Source organism: Trachemys scripta, chromosome 9 (genome assembly GCF_013100865.1).
Source record: "Trachemys scripta elegans isolate TJP31775 chromosome 9, CAS_Tse_1.0, whole genome shotgun sequence".
Lineage (NCBI taxonomy): Eukaryota > Metazoa > Chordata > Testudines > Emydidae > Trachemys > Trachemys scripta.
Window position 1 is genome coordinate 89,494,145 of NC_048306.1, and position 17,631 is coordinate 89,511,775.

General features: G+C 41.9%; 1 protein-coding gene across 2 annotated transcripts in view; it reads left to right on the plus strand.

Moving 5' to 3' along the window:
• FNDC3B (fibronectin type III domain containing 3B) overlaps positions 1–17,631 on the plus strand; it is a 378,401-nt gene that overhangs the window by 352,881 nt on the left and 7,889 nt on the right. For both annotated transcript variants that reach the window (XM_034782468.1, XM_034782469.1), the window contains exon 25: positions 4,694–4,821. In XM_034782468.1, coding sequence (XP_034638359.1) covers positions 4,694–4,821 — 128 coding nt within the window. The remainder of the gene's footprint in view (positions 1–4,693; positions 4,822–17,631) is intronic.

Here is a 17,631-nt window from a genome sequence, read left to right on the forward strand (position 1 = left end):
TATGAAACTGCCAGCACTTTATGTCCTTTTTTTCCACGTGTTGAAGCTAGAGACTGTATTTGAGAGCTTGAAGGTCCTAATTGAATGTCCATTCTCATGGCTTCCACTATTGAAGGACAAAAATGGAAAATACTGCCAGGATATTGACGCACAGCTTAAGCATTGGCATGAGTATTTTTGTGAATTAATTAATAGATTCCCACCATAATGCAATTCCTACTACAACTTAATCCCAAAATGAACCCATCAGAAAAAGGCTGGTGACATTAGAGAAAGTGATGCTTGCCATCAAATAGTTACAAAATGATGAAGCACTTGCTCTTTATTTCATCAAAACTGCTAAATAGTGGAGACCCGGATTTAGTTCACTGGCTACACAGAGCGGTCTTAAAAGTTTGGGAAACTGTTCATATTCCAGAAGATTGGAAAAGAGGCTGAATCACCCATTTAAAAAAAAAAGAGAGAGAGAGAACAATTAGCTTGCTCAAATTATAGTGGAATAATGCTGCTGCCACTCCCAGGGGAGGTGTTTATGATCATACTTCTGAACCAATTGAAATATTGTTTCAACCCAAAAATGAGAGGCAACCAGTGTGGTTTCCACACTCTGGGAAATGTTATTGAAGAATGACTAGAGCGACAGAAGAAAGTTAACATAGTGTTCATAGACTTTGCAGCTGCTTTAGACTCAGTGCATCAGTCAGCACGATGGGTACTGCTATGCCAGTATGGAGTGCCTAGCGGAGGAACTGTACCACTGTACATTTAGCTGTGTGAGGGTCTGTGGTAAGAAAACACAGTCCTGGTGTAACTCTGTAGAATCAGAGTTACACCAGGACTGTGTTTTCTTACGTACATTATTTAGTGTTCTAATAGACCGTTGACGAAGCTGACTGAGGCAAAAGTTAAGAGGTGTGAAATTTGAAGATTCATCTTTCTTGGATCTTGAGTATGCAGGTGATGTTTTCTTACTTGGAGAGATTACTGACCAACTACAGTTAATGCTGGAAAAGCTGTGAAAAACTTCAGAATTGATGGGACTTGAGCTCAGTGGTGATTAAACCAAAGCTATGCATGCCTCCTGTAAAACTAATGTTATGCCAAATGCTGCATGTAGATGGCAGTGACATTGAATGAGTGAATAGTTTTATCTGTCTGGATAGTTGGTTGACAGCAGGAGATTCTATAACCAAAGAAGTCACATATCAGATCTGTCTTGTGTCAGTGGCATTTCAGCATCTTAAAAGGCCTCTATTTGGATGGCAGGATGTCTGTGACAACTATGATATGAATGTGCAGCACAGTAGTGATTACAACCCTGTTATATGAAGCAGAAACTTGGCCGTTAAAAACAGCTGAGGCGAGGAAACTAATCAGTTTCCTGTGTCTCAAGTTACGGTGTTTTTTTTAATATCCATTGGTTTGATTTTTTTCACAAATGAGGAGACACACATTCCTGGCAAGTTGCAATCTTGCATTATATGAGAACAAGATGACACATCCAACATGCAGAACGAGGTATTCTTTTTCAAAAATTTTATAGGGGTGAGATCAACGGAAAGAGAGTGCAAGGCCAGCCACGAATGAGATTGGAAGATGCAATTGTGAGAGATTTAAGAATCCTAAGTCCTCCCATATTGATTGTTACCAAAGGAAGACGATTTGCAAGGGACTGTTCAAGAGGGAAGTCCATTCTGCGTGCCACCATGGCTACATCATAACCATGTGAATATGCTGCTTTGCTCTTTACCATGTGTAGTCAATCTGCTCCAATATATTTGAAGTAAATTTCTTTAGTGATGATGTTGGCACCATCATAAGGAAATTTAGAGGGAAGATACTGCAACCACCCATATTAAATTAGTGAACATGGAAACAAACTACTATACACCTACAGGGAATTCCAACAGGAGCAACGTAATGCTTTAGTACTGCATCTCCAAACAGCTTATATCTTTACTGATAACCTGGGGGTATGTAATATTTTTACAGGGATTTCCCCATTGTTTTTGGAATCTACTAGTGTTTTGTTTTGAAGCTGTACTTGTGTGATAGAAAGTTAAGATGTAAATTATATTTGTTCACTGGAGAGCACTCCTTGTCCATTCTGCTGTCCCATATCCAAAATATAATTGGATCAGAACTCCATTTTTCATCTAAATGGAAGAGTACCTTTCTGCCTAAGTATTCAGTCCTAGTTTGGGCATGGTTCACATTCTGAACTGAATGTGAAGTAGCTATGATATTCCACAAATATTGGGGTGGGGTGGGAGTGTCAGGGACATAATTAAATGTCAGGATACTGTCAGTGGTAGACCCCACAATACGGCAAACACTGTAGTCGCAGACACTGCAACAGGAAAGTGATGCTGAATGGAAAAGAGATGAGTCCTGTCGAGTCAGGCAACAAAACTGGCCATTTTTGATTCCCTCCAACGTCCAGACTCATTTAAGAAAGGGGATACATTGTTTTCTTGATTTTGACAAAGAAATGTATATGATGCCATGTTTTGTTCTGCAATTGTCAGACAAAAACCTAAAAGAGTGGGTGAGGGTGAGAGGTGTACTAGCTCAGATGAACGTTCCATTCTCCATCTCTCCAAGTAGGCAGGTGTTGGTATGAAAAGCAAATTTATATTTATATTTGGATCTGAATATAATGCACAAGCCCTTTTGAGTGATAATGGATTAGTTTAGGGTTGATGTAATTTATACAGCAGCAGTAGCAGCACCAGTTTCTTTGATGGCTTCTCATATTACTGTATTTTCACAGGGCTGGGAAATGTATTGCTTTTAATGAGCACATGTTCTTGCATGTGCATGTGCTAATGGCTTCCTGAAGTGTATTGCAGCACGTGTCATTCTCTCCAGCCTCACGGTTTCGCTTTTCAGCCGTATGCTCCCTCTGTCCGACAAACAGCAAGGTTGTTATAATCTGGATGCTGCTGCAGTTGTTTTGAAATCAGCAGAGGACAGATGCTCAGGTGTACATGTGAACATATTGCCATCATTCAAAGCTCTGTGGTCTGTTGACCTGCCAGCTTGCAGTTGCTGGTGGGCACAGAGTGATATCTGATGGCTTTTAGTTGATAAGAGATCATTTTGTGAGGCAGACAGCGTTTCAGCTGCTGATAAATCATGCTTTCCTAGATTCTAGCATATGCGCTGAACCAAAACTTCAAATCTAATCCCTGAAACTTCCAGGATCAGGGCAAGGTTTATATATGAATCCCTGTATTTGAACCTATTCATATGATTTTGGTTCTAGGTTGAATCCAACCCCTCACCCCCACCCCAAAAAAAAACAACTCCTGAAGTGCGATCCTGGCTCTACAGAAGTCAATCGCAAAACTCTGATTGACTACAGAATTTTCTATTGCAGAAAATCTTTCAAATTTATCTTCCCCCTACTCCCAGTCTATCTCCAACCTTGCCTTCCTAATCAAAATAACTGATGAGGTAGTAGTAACGAAGCTCCAACAACAAGTATCTGCTGCCCACATCCCAATGCCCTCACAAGTGGACCATGCTACAGAGATGATACAGAGATCGCAGAAGCTGGGACTAGATGATAAGGGATGGCTTACTCGATAATTGCTCTGTTCTTTTCATACTTTTTGAAGCAGCTGGTATTGGCCACTATTGTAAGACAGGATACTGGGCTAGATGGACCATTGATCTGACCCAGAATGGCCATTCTTATGTTCTTAGAGATGGCTCCCGTAGTACAGATGTAGCTCACTGGTGTTACAGAATTTCATGGAAAGTCATCTTGCAGTCACTAGTCATCTCATTGCTTTCTACGTGAAAAATGCACTGGATACCATTACAGTTGAATTATTAAATTCCAAGGCTTTTGCTACACTCACATACTACACTTCTGTAGTTTATTGTGTGTGTGCATATGTTTTGGGGGGAGGGAGGTGGAATGAGATATTTTGTCTCATTTAGATCTTGTGTTGACCTTCAGAGTCAGAAACCAATTCTGATTTTACTTTGATTCAGACTAAAGGCCCCATCTTGCACCTTACTCCAGCAAAACTACTTTTGAAGTAAATAGGAGTTTTGCCTGGTTACTGGATCTAGTCCAAAATTTACAAAAGAGCTAGTGTATGGGGGTATTTTTAATATTTTAGTTACATAAACATATTCCAGTTTCTCTTAACAGTCTTGTGAAGTCCTGCAATTCTCTCTCTAAAGTGTTCTGTGATTTTTGTATGGAGAAGGTATATAATTAGCCTTGGCAGAATTAGATTTTTATTTTTGTATAATTTTTTGGATAATATAAGTGTTTACTTTTAAGAATTTTTTATTTTTATTTATTTAAATTTTCACAGATACAGTAGATTATGGCAGGGTCAGACAATAATTATTTAATGACAGGAGACCTTGAGATTCAAAAAGCTAAAGCTTTATAACTGTTAAAACACAAATTGTCAACCTCATATGTCAAATATACAAAGTAAATATCCCTAAATCAAACTCTAATTAATGAGTCCTCAAGCAGCATTTTTCTTACTTTGCTTATCTGTAAATTTTGATTATGATTGATGGAAATATTTTTTCGTCAGTTTGTGTGTGTACAGGGAAATCGACATTTAGTGATAAAACTCTAATCATTCCAAGCCTATATATCATTTATTGCAATGTCATTGTTTACATTAGTGTCTAATATGCACAAATTTTATTACAGCTCCTCGAGTGACACAGTTGGATGGAAATGCCTGTGAAATCACATGGGAAATGGTCCCACCCATGAAAGGAGACCCTATCAGTTATGTGGTACAGGTAGTGGTTGGAAGAGAATCTGAATATAAACAGGTAGGATCTTATGTTTAAGGTTTTCATTTCTCATTAATATAACAAACATAAAATCAAAAGCTCTTGATGCTCTGAAATGTTTAGCTGTTTTGCTCACAACTGACGCACTGGAAAAAGCTCCTGGCACTGGTTCCAAAACTGACATTTTCAGACTTTGAATTCAGTAATGGAAAGTGGCTGAGAGCAGTGAATAAGAGGGTGGAATCCACACTCTTAATGACTCAGAAAAAAACCCTCACTGTTCAAAACAGTTTATTCTCATGACAAATGCTGTGTGCCATTTACCTTAGTAATCTGTTTTATACACTCTGATAAGTGCAATAAACCGATATGTGTGAATGCATCTGATTCCAGAGCAATACTATAAAGAAAAGCTTTGAAGAAACACAGATGAAAGATTTGATAGAAGTGCAGGCTGCAAATTACATCCACAAAAAGGATATATGTCTGAATGATCAGGTGTTTGTGTACAGTCCCCAATGCATTTTCCAAGAACTTTGAATAATGTAGGAGTCCGGAGAGAGATCAGTAACCTTTATTAAATGGACGTATAGCTCGTTGATAGGGTAATAAATGCAACAAACCACAGTTATTTCTGCTTATCTTACTCTTTTTATGTTACAGATAGTTATTGAAGCCAGCTCTACACTTTGCAGGGCTCCAAATTCATAGCCACAGATTCTCACTGTGCCCAAATTCCATGGGATGCAGATGAGTGGGGGGTGAAAGCACAATGGAGCTCGTTGCAGTTTTCTGATTCTGGGCCTTATTTTATACCAGCTCCAACATAGATGAGACCAGTTTCAGGGCTCTAATTTATGCCAACAGGTTATGGCCCATAAGGGACATTCTTCCAGGCAGAGATTGTCAGAATAGAGCACACTCTCCACGTGCCTCCTATGCTGGGGACTGCAAGAGTTTGGTGTAGGAACTGGCTAAGCTACCTGTAGGCCTGCTGGGACTATCCCATTCTGGGGAATCCCCAGATGGCGAGATCTGACTGCTTTCTGGGCCCTTTGTGTTGCCTGATTCTGACCCATGGACGGGGCAGCTCCAGGCACCAGCGCAGCAAATGCATGCTTGGGGTGGCAAGCTGTGGGGGGCGGCGTGCCGGTCGCCGTGAGGGTGGCAGTCAGGCAGCCTTCGGCGGCATGCCTGCGGGAGGTCCACTGGTCCTGCGGCTTTGGCGGCAATTCGGCGGCGGGTACGCCGAAGGAGCGGGACTGGCAGATCACCCGCAGAAACACCGCCGAATCCGCGTGACCAGCGGACTGCCCGCAGGCATGCTGCCAAAGGCTGCCTGACTGCCATGCTTGGGGCAGCAAAAAACATAGAGCCGCCCCTGCCCATGGCATTTGGTTACTTAAGGGGGAAAAAACCTGAGATCTGATCAAGTGCGGAGATGCAACAGAAGCCGACAGGTCTTTCCCCGTGGAAGTGCTTGTTACTGAGAAGAATTGTTGATGAATGACATAATGATGACTATCAAATACTCCACTACCATACCATACCATACCATAGCCGTGTTCCAGGGTACACAGTTAAATATCACTTTAGAAATTTCAAAGAGAAATTTCGAGTTTGTTTTGTGAATTGTCTATGTGAATTGTTGGGGGATTTTATGTATTCCATGCTACTTGTTTAGAGAAACAGATCTTGAAATACAGTTGGTGACTCACAAAGGAAAGGAACATCATTAAGGTTCCAGCTCTCTTAGCACTTGGGTTAAAATTTCAGAATTGTTTAGGCACTAAGCTATTTTGGCCTCAGTAGACGATACAGTCATAAAAATGCCAGCGGGCAGTCCACACACTGTTTCTCACCACTGATAGTGGCTTTGGAGTTGCATCTGTGGTAGATATCCCTAGAAACCTCATTGTAGTCAAGGCCATGAGTCTGCATGGTTCATAAAACTGAATTACGTGTGGCTGGGGCAGATAGCAAAGATTCTCATTTTCCCTCCCAGATTCTGTGTAGTTATTTTAATATCTCTGGCAAAGGGAATGTTTTTGTTGTTACCCGTTTAGACAGGCTGCTACTTCCCCTCATGCACAGGCAGGAAAGGAGTGGCCAAAGCCTGCCTCCCTCCCCGCCCGCCCCCAACATACTGGCCAGTGCAGCTAAACTAGTGCAGAAGTGGAATTAATCTGTGCCTGGGAAAGGCCTGGAGTAGCTTACTTTCCCCTTTGAGCAATGAAGAAGTAAAACTCTGCTCCAGGTGCAGCCTGACTACATCTTTCCCCTTCCACAGGGAAAAGTGACAAGCTAGTCTGCAGAGCCCACAGTGGGGTCCTGATCCTTGATTGTGGCTCCTATTTGTTCACCTTTAAAGAAAAATCCTACAGGTGAAGGTCATAAATTACAGTAATATTCAGGTTTCATATAATAGATAAAGTTATAGTAGAAATCCACTTTTAAGATTTCCTTCAAAACAGACATACACATTATAAAAACAGATTTTTTAACAGTAATAAACAGATTGAAGTCAGTTCAACCAGCTAAAGCAAAAATTGTTCCCCTGTGATATATCCGTCAGTAACTGTCAATTGTCAGGAGATCACTCAATTTGCAGCAATATGTGGGCAGCTATTTAAGACTAGGGCTGAACATCTTAATTGGGAAAGCGTGTTACAAGTCCATGGGACAGCATCTCTCTGATTGCTGCCAATTGATTTATTTCAGATGAGTGTAGCTAGCTGGTAACTGGAACATCTTTGCTCATTTAACTTTAAGCTAAAGCACTTACTTGTGATGACGAAAGTAGAGAAAAAGAGTATGTGTGTGAGTTACACAGAAACACCTTTCTCTGGAACAGAACTAACCAACATAAAGGATTGATCTGCAAAACACTTAGATCCTCAATGTTATTTATGTGTCTAACTCCCTTTGATTTCAACCTTGCTACCTATTAACTTCAGTGGGACTGTCCTCACAGTAAAAGCATTGTGCTCATAGCATTTGTAAGAGAATCACTTTTCTTGTATAATGAATGGGAGGAATGTTTAAGATTTGACATGCTTCTCTAACAATAATATTACTGTTAATATAAATGCATGTTATAAAGACGGCGGTAAGCTCTATATGATACAGGATTCAGCATTCATTTTGAGTTAGAAGTTTTAAACCGCCCTGATTGGTTTTACAAGTAAGGGTATTTTTTGTCATCTTAGTTTTGCATCATTTAAAACTCAAAAAAGGTGGTGATGTTGTTGTTTATTTAAAAAAAAGCCTTCCTGTCGGCAGCACCCAAGTCGGGTAATATCCTTTTCTGGTATGTTCAAAGAAAATTGTTGATATTAAGTAAGTTTCCCTGTTCCTCACCGCGTGACTATTCTGGGCCTCTTTCTGGCACCTTTGCTTACACTGTGTGGTACCTTATTCCACATGGAGTCTCCTTGAACTCCGTTGGAATGCTCAGATTGTAGGCCTATACTAGGTCTACACTACAGAGCTAGATTAGCGTAGATCACTACGTCGCTCAGGGGTGTGAAAATTCCACACCCCTGAGTTAGGGTTACCATATTTAAAAATTTAAAAAAAGAGGACACTCCATGGGGCCCTGGCCCCACTCCAACTCCGCCCCCTCCCCTGAGCGCCCCGCATTCCCCCTCCTCTCTCCCAGCCACGCGAAACAGCTGCCCGAGCGCCACCAGCTTCACGGTTTGCCGGGCAGCCCCCATGACTCCGGACCCTGCACCCCCGGCTGGGCACTTCCCCTCCCGGGCTCCAGGTGCGCAGAGTCCAGAGGCATGGGGGCTGCCCGAAGCCGGTAGCACTTGGGCAGCTCGGCTCTTACAGAGCTGAGGAGTCAGGGAGTAGCAGCCGCCGCCAGAGCCCGGGAGGGGAAGTGCCCGGCGGGGGGCGCAGGGTCCGGAGGTATGGGGGCTGCCCGAAGCTGGTAGCACTTGGGCACCTCGGCTCTTACAGAGCTGAGGAGTCAGGGAGCAGCAGCCACCGCTGGAGCCCGCTCTAAGGTAAGCCAGGGATGCCGGCAAAGCTGGGAGTGTTTTTCCCAGACATGTTCGGCTTTTTGGAAATTCCCCCCGGACGGGGTTGATTACCAAAAAGCCGGACATGTCTGGCAAAAAACGGACGTATGGTAACCCTACCCTGAGCAATGCAGTTATACCGACCTAATCCCCTGTGTAGATTGCAGAGCTTCTCCCATTGACATAGCTACCACCTCTCAGGGAGGAGTTTAACTAAACCAATGGGCCAAGTTCTCCCATCAGTGCAGGAGCATCTTCACTTAAGCACCAAAGTGGCGCAGCTGCATCGGTGCAGCTGCCCAATGCAGCATTTTAAGTGTAGACCTGCCCTCAGAGTACTTAAGGGTCACAGAATCAAGTGCCATAGTTGGAAAATACATTTGGTACAGATCTTGGCCCCTCAGTACCAGGAAGCCAGTTGAGGATGCAACATGCAAGCTACTGCCTCAGTGGTGATATTTTTCATTAAACAGCAAAACAACATGGACAGTTTGTGTGGATACTGAGCATAGAGCCATCTGTTTCAACTTACTCTCTGTTTTGCCACAAATTAATAGGGACAAAGAGTACAAATTAGAAATAACATGGACCAGATTCTGCCTCCCTTACTCATGCTCAGCATTTCCTTATTCTGTGAATAATCCCACTGACTTCATTGGGACCATTTGTGGAATAAGGTACTCCGTGAATAAGGGTATCACAACTCCTACCCAGTGTGTGTTGCATCAAGAATCTATCTAACACATGGGCTGGGGAGCAAAATATCGGTAGGAGATATTAGCAGGAGAGAGTAATTCCCTTAGGCAAGTTGTAGCTCCAAGTGAGTTTTACCACTTACAGACAGTATTAGCATTAATGGTGATCTATTGCTGCATATTAAATGAAAGATCTCTCCAGGAACAGGCATTTCAGGATGTATGCCCAGGAAGGGGAAATGTTCGCTTTACTCCTGAGGCGCCTTGTGTGTCGAGTAGTCATTCCTCTCTGTCAGATTGAAAGAATGCATTAAAATCAGATAAAATAAACATTCCTGTTGGAGTTGTGTTAGTTAATTACATTCAAACTACTAAAAATGACCAGTTTACTAATCTGGGAGCCCCAGTTTCTAATGGCTCTGAGCCCTCCCGTCCCCTGCATGTGCTTCTCCTTCATATGGAACAGGAAATTGAGTTTCTACTCACAGTAGGTCTAAAGGGAGGGAGAAAGCTACCATGGAAATAGCACTTCCTCCTTCAGTCCAGCACTCCTGGGTATTCTATATTCTTGTCCTCTTTGCCCAGAGAGGTAGAGGATATGATAAGGACCTATGTGACCAACCAATTTATCTGTCCACCCCTCCCTGGCAGGTCCATGGGCACTACTTATTTATATACTTCTCCAGTTAGAATTTTATCCAAAGATTTAATTTATTATGTCTCCTCTTGGTGCCTGAAAACCATGCTATAAAAAAGAAACATTTACTTTTCCCATTTCAAGATGATAATGGAATGTTCCTTTTCATTATATTTAAAGGATAGCCATACTCTGAAAAGTGACTGTCTGCAAATGACACCACAGGGCTCTGTCTTTATTCTCTCGCTGTGACTTTCCATATCAAATTTGCTTTGTTTGAGTCAAAAAGTGAACCTGCTGCAAACTCAACCTGAGAGTCAGCGGTCAAAATTTGTTCTTTCTGCATCTTGCGTTTTCACCTGTGATAGAGCTTCTGCAGTTAGAATTCAGCTGACAAGTGTGTTGATAGCGTGCAAAACAGAAGAGCTGCATTGACTCTGTAGTGCTAGCGGTAATAAAAACTTGGGCCAAGGTTTTCAAAATTAGTAGCCTAAAGTTAGGCTCTTACTCCTTATTTAGTTTGCTCAAAATTATTGAGCAGCTGACTCTTTTGAAGAGCTGCTGGATGTTCGGCACTTCTGAAAATCAGACCACTAATTTAGGTGCCTAATAACGGAGCCTATCTTTAGGCACCCAGTTTCTATAATCTATGATAATTTAGATATAGATTTAATAGATATTTCTCTAATAGTTGGGTTTGAGTTCTGTTAGTAAAATAAATAGACATGATCTAAATATATGTTGAATAAGGAGGTGACACTCTCACATACTCTTGTCTAACCATAACTGTAATTTAACGAAGCATCTCATTGAGTTTCTGCAGGTTTGTCAATTCAGTTTGTAAACACGAGTATGTGTCTTATCATTTACAGTGGTGTCTTGCCTTATTCAACATATATTTGACGTGCAAAGTAATCCAGGGTCAATTAAGTGTATTCACTTGCTATTTGAAATAAAGAAAGAAAAATGCATTTCTGTTAATTAGAATTTTATGTAAATTAAATGTATCCTGAATACAAATTAGATATTCACATGTTTATCTAAATAAATATGAAACCTAGATGTAACAACAGAAATTAGAGATTGGTAAAATCAATTGGGTTCTCTCAAGATTTTAGGTCTGGCTTATCCATCATACCACAGGCCATCTTTTCTATTGGGAAATAGTAGTGCACGTTTATAGAATTGGGGGTGATATACCTAGTAACTTATTTTCCCTGATTTGTTTGCTACCAAAGCAAAATTTGCTGCATCTGAGCCTCTCAGGTTAAGGAGATAATGATGTTTTGTTGTAATATTCTTATTTGTAACCTACAATATATTTTGAGAGAGAAAATATATGGTTATAGATTCATTAGACTGTGTAATAGTCTCTCAAAGGAAGTAAGAAGTCCTATCACTTTGATTTTTTAAAACTGCATTAAAGACGTACTGGATGGAACAGTCCTGCACTGGTAGGTGAATGGTTGAGAGAACCCAATTGATTTTACCAATCTCTAATTTCTGTTGTTACATCTAGGTTTCATATTTATTTAGATAAAAATGTGAATATCTAATTTTGTATTCAGGTTACATTTAATTTACATAAAATTCTAATTAACAGAAATGCATTTTTCTTTCTTCATTTCAAATAGCAAGTGAATACACTTAATTGACCCTGGATTACTTTGCACGTCAACAGAAAATGTAACGGCACAATATTCACTACCATCTTACCATAAATACAGCTCACTCCGAGTGTTTTCTTCCTTCCCCATAGCTTTGTGTAATGAGACAGAAAAATAATTTATTTTTATTAGACATTTTTACAGTACAACTTGCCACCTGACTATTCTCAGTTATCTGTTAAATGGTTTGTTAGGAGACAAGGTTCTCTACAAAACTGTTAAGACTATCTCTGCAGTGGAGTCACTGAGACTGATTAAGAGACTGAATAAAATAATAATAATCCTAAACCTAGTTTCATAAAGAGAAGTCTTTCAGTTCTTTTAGAAGAAATTAAGCCTTTCTTACAGGAATGTTTTCTATATAAGGATTCTAAATCAGATTCTCCTCTTCTGAGCAATTTTTTGCTAATTAAATATACTTGTCATAATTGTGGTGGAGTAGCAACGACCCCAATGTTAAGGTTACCTTTAGAATTTCCATTATAAAAAATTCTTACAGTTTTCAAGAACCAAGGTACTATCTGATAAAGGTACTATTTTCTGGCCTCATGAAACTCTGTTCAGATCTGACCATTGCCATTTCTCATCAATAGTTTGCAAGCTACAGCTTGCTTTTGGCAGCATGCTAAAACCCCTCAACATTCTGTAGTGTTGTGTGTTCACTGCCCTGGTATCTCACATTAGCATTTCTCACAGGCTCAGAGATCCTACAGATAACTCCCTAATCCACTATACTACCTTCCTCCATTCAGTGAGCACCATCCATTGTGCGCTAAATGAGGCAGGCAGGGGTCATGTAGGAAAAAATAGCATGTATCATGCATATGAATAAAAGGGCCAAATTAAGGTTAAATGGCCACCCTTAATAGTGGTATTTCCTAATTTCTGGATGCTTGATTTTGCAATGTTAATAAGATTCCCTGTGCATGGTGTATGTGTTGTGTATACGTATATGTTATCTGCCTATATTGTATTTTAACACTAAAATACTCTTGACTGGCTTAGTGTTCCCAATGGGAGTCTTTCCTATTTTTCTGTGTTCTTATACCATGCCATCATTGTGGCATCTGAGAGACTGTCTTTAAAGTAGCCCGTATCAGGATCTAAATATTAAGTGCAGAGAGAGAGAGAGAGAGATTGAGTGTGTGTGTGTGTGTGTGTGTGTATCTTTTATAGATACATAAAAGCCTATATAGAACTATTTGAAGTGAATTTGGTGTTTGATTAAAAAATGAATGTTTTAAGAGTATTAAATGGTTTTTCATCTCTCTTCTAAAGAAAAGGTTTAAGCATAAAAAGTGTTGGTGAGAGTTTGGGAAGATTGACAGTTCTGTGCTGCTCCACCACTCACTCTGTATTATTTTAATAAGAATAGAAAATACACAGTATATTCTCTCAAATGTACCTTTGCGTGCTACCACCTAAATAAAATTACCCTGCCTAAAGCTCTCTTGTCAGTGCTGTCGAAAGTCTTTTATATAATGGCATCTAAGTTAATTAAATATACTGTAAATAAAAGTAAAATATTTAAATTGTTACAAGTGGCATAGCTAGTAAATTACAGGCAAATTTTGTTGTTCTAATCAGAATCATTTGCGATCGACATATTCATTACGTTTCCCTTCATTTCCAGTGCATTGATATGGGTAAATGTTCACTACAAGTATAAAACATGCAATGCACAGGAAACTGGGCTCAGGAGTAGTTCAGCTGTGCAGGAAGATAAAGTGGAGGGCTCCCACTACTTCTTCGCAGGTTTGCCTCATGCATAGAGATTACTCCCTGGGGCAAATCTATGTATGAAAAAAATCCAAAACCTCCAAGCGTCTTCAAAAATCTGGAAGCATTCCCAACAGGAGACGGATGTGAAGATGCCATCTGGAGGGATTCAGTCCCTCTGCTGGTGGAAATAAGAAAGCTAAGGAGAGAACCTAACTAGCTAATGTGATGCTTTAGCCTGCTTTCCAATCACCAGGATAGCATTCTGTATCTCTGTTTTCCTTGCGGAGGATCAGAGTAATTAAATATTACCAAGAAAGAAAAAAACAGACATATACACAAAAGAAAATAACTTGATGAGCAGCATAAAATATTTTTTTCTTATTTTAATACATTACTTGATAGGTCCTTCAAAACTGTTCATTTCAGTGGGAGATTCCACAGTAAGGGCATTGCACTGGCTTGGAAGGAGACATGAAAGTATTGGAAATACTGGGTATCATTCACATCTCTCTGTCAGTGTAAAGTGGCTTTAGTAATAATGAGAATCACGCCTACTATTCACAATAAGCCTCATTCTCACTAAGGCCACGTTGTGCTTCTCATACACTTATATCAGGCACATTTCAATTTGGCAGCATTAGTGCCCAGTACTTAACAACCTGTTCCTTCATAGGAGAACAGGGGGACTCGTTTTATTATATGACCAGGATTGAACTTTCCTGGTAGGGGCTATCGAGGTGGGGAAACAGTTGCCCGCAAACCCTTTGAGTTCAGCCTGATTGCTGCTGATCAGTAGTATCAAATGTCACGGAAGGATCCAGCAGCATGTGTATGATGTACATAGATTATAAGTCTCATGGGGCAGGGATTTGTTCCATGTTTGTACAGCACCTAGCACAGTGGGGTCCTGCATCATGACTAGGGCTTCTAGGTGCTACTGTAATACAAATAACAACAACAACTTGCTGTGGTGCTAGCTTCAGAGAGGGGTCCAGCAGAAGAGCTCAGCACACTTGTATTATGTTCCCAAGCTCCCAAATAGCAACTCCTGCTTCTATACAGGGGCGGATTTGCCACTGGGCCGACAGGGCCCATGCCCAGTGGCCCCGTAAAAATGGGCACCCCTGCATCCGACCCTGCTCGTCGGCAGGAGCGCCGGGTGGTGGGAAAAGCTCCAGCGCCTGACCCTAGCTGCAGCCCCAGGCATATAGGTGTAGTTTGGGAGGGTGCAGGGAGGGCATTTCCCTCCCAAACAAAGGGAGGCTGGGGGTGAGGGATGAGGGGAGGGGTGTCACGCACCACTCCCCCCTATTTCTGCGAAGGCCCCTCCCCTGGCATGTTTCAGCTAGTGGGGAGCAGACTGAGCAGTTTTTCACCCTGCCTTCTGCTTCCTGGGTCCTAGTGCCCACCTTTTTCCTCTACAACCGTGGGGGGTGGGGGGGCAGGGCAAGGGGTCGGTGAGGAGAAAGGAAGAGGATGGGGAGGAGAAAGGGATACGGGAATGGGCAGGGGGAAACAGGAGCCCAGCATGTGGCGTTCCCTGGGCAGCAGCAGCCCCAGCAGGGAGACAATTGCAGCAACACCAGAGCAGTCCTGTCCCTACCGCCACTGGCAGCACAGGTACCACTGTGGGCGGGGGAGAGAGCCAGTGAACATTGCGGGGCCACAGTGGGGGAGGGAGGGGAATGGGGCTGACCATGTGTGGAATGGGGCAGGAGAAGGAGCAGAATGGGGTGGGGCCATGGGCAGGGCCACAGGCAGGAAGTGCAGAATAGGGGTAGGACCACAGTCGGAAAGGGTGGGGGGCTCCCCACTTGCTCCAGCCCAGGGCCCCAAGAAACCTTAATCCACCTCTGTTTCTATATAAAATAAATGTCAATTCAGTGATCCATTTAGCCTGTTCTAGAGAGAGATGCCCCAGCCCAGAGAACTGTCAAACAAAATGATTTCTTCTCTGCTTAGAGCAGCAAGTCTCAAACTGTGGGTTGGGACCCTGTTTTAATGGGGTCGCCAGTGCTGGCGTTAGACTTGCTGGGGCCTAGGGCCAAAGCTGAAGCCTGAGCCCTACCACCTAGAGCTGAAGCCAAAGCCCGAGGGCTTCAGCCCTGGTGACAGGCTCAGGTCCCAGGCCCCCTGCCTGAGGCTGAAGCCTTTGGGCTTCAGCTTTGGCCCTCCAGCCCAGGGCAGCGGGGGTCAGGTTTCAGTCCCTCCTCCTGGGGTCGTGTGGTAATTTTTTTTGTCAGAAGGGGGTCATGGTGCAATGAAGTTTGAGAACCCCTGATTTAGAGCAGTGAAACCCTGTATTGACCTTGCCCGGTCCTGGAGCTGTAATGAAGATGAACTTCCATTGACATCAGTGGGATATTTGTCTGTGTAATGACTCAAGGGTTGCCCCTGCAGCCAGGTGTGAATGAAGCAGCTGCTGCAGCCAGGTATGAATGGTGTACACAATAATAATTGCCTACTCATTGCTAAGAGAGGATACAAAGCATGCATGTTTTGATAGGCAGCTCATGTATAGCTAGAATCAACACAGGACCCAGAAGATGCTACAGTGATGGGGATCATATGAGTACCTACTCAGATTTTTATTATTATTATTAAATACGTATATTGTGGTGGTACCTAGGATCCCGAAGATTGGGGCTTCCTTGTGCTAGGTGCTGTACAACCACATATGAAGGGTCTACAGTAAGTCTTAGGTGCTTACATGGCCCCCATAACTGTAGTGCTTCACAATGTTTAATATATTTATCCTCACAACACCCCCAGTGAGGTAGAGCAGTGCTAGTAGCCCCATTTTACAGATAGGGAATGGAAGCACAAAGAGTGATTTGTGTGAGGTCGCACAGGAAGTGTGTGGCAGAGCAAGGAACTGAACCTCAGTTAGGGGGCTTCCTTCCTCTCTTAGAAGAGTATGAGAGAGAAATATTAACCAAAACATTTCTTAAATTTATTTCAGTGCAGTTTTTGTTTTCCGTTTTCCCACATGCTCTAAGATGTTGATTGTTAAGCTGGTGAACTTGCTCATTAGCATTTGCATTATACACCACAATTTATAATTGCTGGTTCCGTTAGATTTTAACTAAACTTCTTTAACAAGCTGCCTATTTCCTTTTCTTGTTCAACGACCAAAGTTGCCATTTCCCCCTGTTATTGTCCTTACTGGGCCAGATCCTCAGCGGATGCCAATCAGCATAGCTTCATTGAACTCACCTACCATTGAAATCATTGGATCCATGCCAGTTTACATGAGCTGAGGACTGACCTGCTGTCTCTAATGAAAAAGAGTTGTAGCTATTTGTCTTCATCACTCTTGGTCAGCGCTGAGTTTCAAACTGTTTTTAATCCTTCTTTAAAATCACTCTTGTCTCACTTCTTAGAATCAGACCAGAGACTCAGAAGTGTCATCATTTAGATAGCTTAATTGAACTTTCTTGGTCATCTATATTTATTACCCCGTAATGAAGATCTAAATCTTTCTCTAGCTGTGATTTAACTGTATTTAACTTCCCAGTTATCTTAGGTTATAACATCCTTACAGGAAAATAGGTAACATCATCAATTTACCCAACTAACTTTTTGAACAATATGAGGATTGTTTGTATATATCCCCGCCCTAACATTATTTAAATGTAAGCTTCCTATTTAAGTAGATTTCTTATTTGGGTTTTTCTAGGTTTTCATTTTGTTTTAGGAGTGCTTGTTGTGACAGCAAGAGAGTTAATTTATGGCAAGGGTGGCTAGAGACCCGGGAGGGGCATTGTTTATGTTTCTTAAAATGGAAATAAATAAATAAAATGGCAGTCGTGATGGCATACATTATTCAAAGAGGTTTAGTAAGTATCAGTATATTAAAAATTGTGAGGTTCTCAGATACTACGTTAAGGGGGACAAGGGATGTAAGTACACCTCTACCCCGATATAACGCTGTCCTCGGGAGCCAAAAAATCTTACCGCATTGTAGGTGAAACCACGTTATATCGATCAGCCTGAGTGCGCAGCAGTCCCCCCCCCCCCCCCCCCCCGCGCCCCCCTTTCCCCCCTTATATCTGAATTCATGTTATATCGGGTCGTGTTATATTGGAGTAGAGGTGTAT